The sequence below is a fragment of the Olea europaea genome, chromosome 3, assembly GCF_002742605.1.
Source record: "Olea europaea var. sylvestris chromosome 3, O_europaea_v1, whole genome shotgun sequence".
NCBI classification, from domain to species: Eukaryota; Viridiplantae; Streptophyta; class Magnoliopsida; order Lamiales; family Oleaceae; genus Olea; species Olea europaea.
In genome coordinates this window covers 15,168,003-15,173,197 of record NC_036239.1, presented here as the reverse complement: position 1 = coordinate 15,173,197, position 5,195 = coordinate 15,168,003, and the positions used below count along the sequence as shown (strand labels likewise).

At 35.5% G+C, this 5,195-nt stretch overlaps 1 protein-coding gene across 1 annotated transcript in view; it reads left to right on the top strand.

Moving 5' to 3' along the window:
* The first annotated feature begins 2,331 nt into the window (after positions 1–2,331).
* LOC111378861 (eukaryotic translation initiation factor 4G-like) overlaps positions 2,332–5,195 on the top strand; it is an 11,316-nt gene continuing 8,452 nt past the window's right edge. Inside the window, exons 1-7 of the mRNA XM_023002149.1 lie at positions 2,332–2,484; positions 2,603–2,808; positions 3,031–3,158; positions 3,309–3,482; positions 3,635–3,702; positions 3,818–3,874; positions 4,490–5,191. Coding sequence (XP_022857917.1) covers positions 2,660–2,808; positions 3,031–3,158; positions 3,309–3,482; positions 3,635–3,702; positions 3,818–3,874; positions 4,490–5,191 — 1,278 coding nt within the window. The 5' untranslated portion in view covers positions 2,332–2,484; positions 2,603–2,659. The remainder of the gene's footprint in view (positions 2,485–2,602; positions 2,809–3,030; positions 3,159–3,308; positions 3,483–3,634; positions 3,703–3,817; positions 3,875–4,489; positions 5,192–5,195) is intronic.

Sequence of the window (5,195 nt, the reverse complement as noted above, 5' to 3'; positions counted from 1 at the left end):
CGATGGAAATTGGAAGAGTTAAAATGAAAATGAAATTACTTAGGTAAGGAATTTATTTATTGATTATCTCAAACTCTCCTAATTATAAAAATATGAGAACTAAGACCATCTCCAATCCTGTACAAAAATTTGAGGCAAGTTTTGCACCATTTTGTACCAAAGTTTGCACAAAATGAGAATCATCTTCAAGCCATTATAACAAAAGTTGCACTAAATGAACAACGTTTAATTATTTTTTAGTATTTTTTTTTTCATTCTTAAAGATTTATTTATCTAAATATAAATTATCAAATAAATAATTATGTTTGATTAACTAAAATATTGAATACATTAATAAATTTAAAAAATGTAGTATATTATCATTATTAAGAATTAAAATTTGTTGTATAGCAAAAAAAATGATAAAAATACCCTTAACAAAAATTTTGGTCAATATGAAAAAGAGGGGCAAATAGGACATTAACTATTTTGGTGCAAAATTGTGTAAGTGAATAGTGGTGCAACACTACTTATTTGTACAATTTTAAACAATTTTGGTGCAAATTATGGAGTTGGGTTGGAGAGAGATTTCACCAAATTTTTGGTGCAAAATGGGGAAATGGTGCATGGATTAGAGATATCCTAAGAACAATGATGACGGAAAAACGTTTTAAAAAATATTTCATTAGGACATCTCCAACCCATGTGAAAATGAAAAATGTTTAACAGAAATTAAAATGAATGACGACTATGACAAACAGTTGAACGAAACCAAAATGAAAAATAAATACCCATATAATATTCTTATATAGTAAATTTAATGAATCCTAACTGAACTTTAAGATTATTACTATTTACTCATTGAACTTTAACCGATTACTTAATACTCACTCATTTTTATAGATAATTATCCATTCATCACTCTTTTAACTCTCATCTCGCCAAATAGACAGAAAATTACACGTGGATTACAGAATTCTAATGTGGCAAATAGTTTTCTTTAAATATTGCCAACTTGTAATGAACGATGACTTCACATCCAAATTCACTCTCTAGCCCTCAACATATCACGACATCCCTCTTCTAATTTTTCTCATGAACCATACTATTCCAAATCCAAATTTCTCTTCTTCAAAATTATCCCTAAAATCAGCCTCATTACAGTAAGGTCTGGGCATTCTTCTCTGAATAATGGAGGACATAGATGATCCACAAGACCCTCATCTAAAATACAATAATTGTATGGAAGATGCACTATTGGGTGATGACCCACAAGACCCTCGTATGTTTTAAGAATTCTCCATTTACAGTGAAATCTTTATTGTTTGATGGGGAATAAAGCTGAAATTAAGTTATTAATCTAATGTTTCTTTCTGTATGATTGAATTGATCTCTGCATAACTTGGGGAAAAAAGTCTCCACTCCAATTTGATGCATCACAGCAATCTAATGCACCACAAGTTGAATTCTCAGCAACTTCTTAAAACTTTACGGCAATCTGATGCACTCAATCTGCTAATACACCAGATTTATGCACCTCAATCAATAGCTTCTTAAAACTTGCTGGTGCGGTGGCTCCCAAATGCAAAGAAGTTATTCCACCCATTCTGATATGCAAATATTGATTAAGAAGAACTAGTTTTCTTGGACCATTTCAGTGGAAGTCCTTCATACACTTACCAAATGAGTAGCAAAAATGCCTCCCACCGCTTTATCCCCTTTCCTCGTCATTAACTTGGTCGTCGCCACCGCAGCAACACCACTTTGACCTCATTTTTACATGGAAACTTGCATGGAAGTTGAACATCTGGTCAGGATTTGAAGATTGGGGGATTTGATTATAAGATTTTGATTTGAGTTAATAAAGGCGTGTTTGTTTGGTGTGTTCTTGGTGACTTAGACATAATTAGCGTCGTCACTATGCCACATAGAATTTCTATCATCCACTTGTAATTTTCTCTCTCTTTGGAGAGACGAGAGTTAAAAGAGTGGTAGATGAGTAACTATATATAAAAATGAGTGAGTATTTGATAACTCGTTAAATTTCAGCGTGTAAGTAGTAATAATTTTAAAGTTCAATAAGGATTCATTAAATTTACTCGATTCTTATATGTCCAATCGAATCATCGACACAAACACATAAGTAAACATGTAAAAAGTACAACTCGAAGATGCGACCATTGCAGAGGATGAAGAATAGTACTGAGAAGGGAGCAAAAGAAGCAATATATTGTCTACGTGAGACGAGAGTCGGTAGACGCGCGATACATAGGATTCCCACCTCCTAAAGAGCTACTGTAGGAAAGTTTGTTACACCAACAAATTAAAAAATAAAAATAAAAAATAAAAAAATGAAAAAAATTCATAAAGACCGCAGTAAAATTTCCCCGAAAACTCTTTATTCACCTTTTCTTCTTCGTCTTCATTACTCTCTACTCGCAGCGTTGCAATGATTCCCGCCACTCCCCTTTCCCAGTAAAACCCGAACTCCACTCTCCTCTTCAGGTAAATTCGCCAGTTAATCACAGAGCCCTTAGAATTTTCTGTAATTTAATGAGGATGAAAGTTTTGAGTTTTGTTCATTTTCTGACCTTTTTATTTCATGATCGATGGATCTGCGTAGGGTTAACGTGTTACTATACCTTTTGGAGAAGAGGTTTCTGTTCAAAGTTTAGAATTTATGTCCCATAATCAATCAAGGGCTGAAGGGAACCAGTCTACGCAGAACAGGAAATTCGGTCGATCCGGTAGCTCTTATCAGCAGCGCCAGTTCTCAGGAAACGGATCCAATAAGGGCGGAGTAGCCGCTGCCCTTACCTCCAGTGGCAGGTACTCGATAATATTTTTGAAAATTAATTAAAGCTTTCTTTTTATGTACAATTTACTGTACGGGATTTGTATGAATATATAGAATTAGGGTCTTAGTGTTGTTTTGTTTAATTTATACGCTCAAACTAGGGTTGTGTTTGTTTTAGATTTCTATGATGGAAAAATGGATTTTATTATTATTATTATTATTATTATTATATTTTTTTTTTTGGTGGAATGCAGTTTTAAGAAGTATAATAAAAATGCAAAAGGAGGGCAATCAAGGGCAGGAACGGTGAGTTCAGATTCCAGTACTTCATCTGAAGCTCATGTTATACAGAATGGTGGTGTTCAACTGCGGCCGAACAATGGTATGTGATGGGATTTATTTTCCGGTTAAACTTTATTTTACCTTTTATTGGAATAATGTTGATTGAAGTGATTTTTATTCCTACTTTTCCCTGTCCATTCCATTTTCTGATACATTGCAATTTTCTTCCTTCTACTGGGGTTTGCTGCAGGAATATTCAATACACCAGTTTCAAGTACAAGTGTAAATGTCAAGCCTGCCAATGTCCCACCTCAAAAAATCACCCAAGTTGTTCCGAGAGTTCCATCTTCGAATGTTTCTACTGTTTTGTCTCATGTTTCGACTGCCAGTTCTGAGTTCAAGGCCCCAGCAACACCTGCAAAAGGTATCGCTCACATTCATTTGTAGCTGTGAAATAATTTTGTTTCTCTCTGGATGCTGAAACACTTCGTTTCTCATATATTACTGTAATTAAAATGTGCAATTTTTATTGTCTATGTAAATGATAATGTTTTTTTTGTTGTTTTTTGGCTGCAGGAGATACATCTGGGTCATTTCCACTACAATTTGGATCCATAACTCCTGGTTTTATGAATGGAATTCAGGTAAGTGTCAATGCATGAAGAGCAATATGCTCTGTTTTTTGCCCTTTCTTTTCTCTAGTCATTTCTTGACTTTTCTTTCCTAAGGATTGAAGGTTTTTTACTTCTGTGTTTTTAGATACCTGCTCGAACAAGCTCTGCTCCACCAAATTTGGTTGAGCAGAAAGGAGCCCAGGTTTGTGGTTTTTGTTTTCATTTTTGTCTGGTTGTTCAGCTGGCATAGCGAGTTGCTTTTATCTGCTATGAGATTAGAGTCATACTCCATCATTATCTAGTGCTAAAACTTATTAAAATAAAATAATATTTGACTGGAAGGGAAGAGTAAGTTATGAAGGGAAAGGAAGATTATTGTGAGGATAGAAATTAGTTATCTTCTCATTTGGATGAAGGAAAAGGAAGATTGCTACAAGAAAAAAAAGGAAGAGAAAACGGAAGAAAACTAAATTTAAGTTCTTAACTCCTCTCTTTCCTTCTGTTATTTCTGTCTGCATGAAGTCTGAACAGTCTTTTACATCTCTGTGTGTATGCTTTTATCCGGGGCTCAATTTATGGTAGTATCCTTTAGCATCTCACAAAATTGTCCTTGTGCCCACAGAATTTGGGTGAACACGAGCATCATTTTTAAGTTGATAACCACCCTGCAAGCATCTTTGGCAAATCAGTGCTTAGTTGTTGTTAGTGGACCTAGTGCTGCAATTAACTTTTTATTCACATTATAATGATAACAATTATGATAATTGTTGTTGACAACTAAATTTTGGTGGTGGATTTCGTGATTCTTTTCTTACAGGCTCGCCATGATTCTTTAAGATCTACTTCTGCAATGCAAACTCCATCCATGCCCAAACAGCAATTGCCAAAGAAGGCTGCAGGGGTTTCTGACCTACCTAATGCTGGTGAAGCTCAGTCAGTGTCCAAACTGAAGAGGGATGCTCAATTTTCATCTGCACCACCTTTGAACCAAGCTCAGAGACCTGTACATCCCATGCCTGGGATGTCCATGCAACTACAGTTTCATCAACCACATGTTTCAGTTCAATTTGGTGGTCCCAATCCCCAAATTCAGTCTCAAGCCATGATGCCAATGTCAATACCTATGGCTTTACCTTTGGGAAATTCTCCGGTGCAGCAGCGACTGTTTGTTCCAGGTCTTCCGCCACTCCCTATGCAGTCTCAAGGAATGATGCATCAGGGACAGGGATTGAACTTTTCATCAGTAATGGGTCCTCATCTTCCTTCTCAGTTAGGCAACGTGGGAATTAATATGGCACATCAATTTCCTCAGCAGCAAGCAGGAAAATATGTTGGTCCTCGTAGAACTGTAAAGATTACACATCCAGACACTCATGAAGAATTGAGACTTGATGGATCACCTGTTCCAAAGTCAAATCCTAATGTGCCACCTCAATCACAACCTATTCCATCATTTTCTCATAACCATCCAATGAACTATTACCCTGATTCTTATAATTCCAGTTCTGTCTTTTTTCATGCTC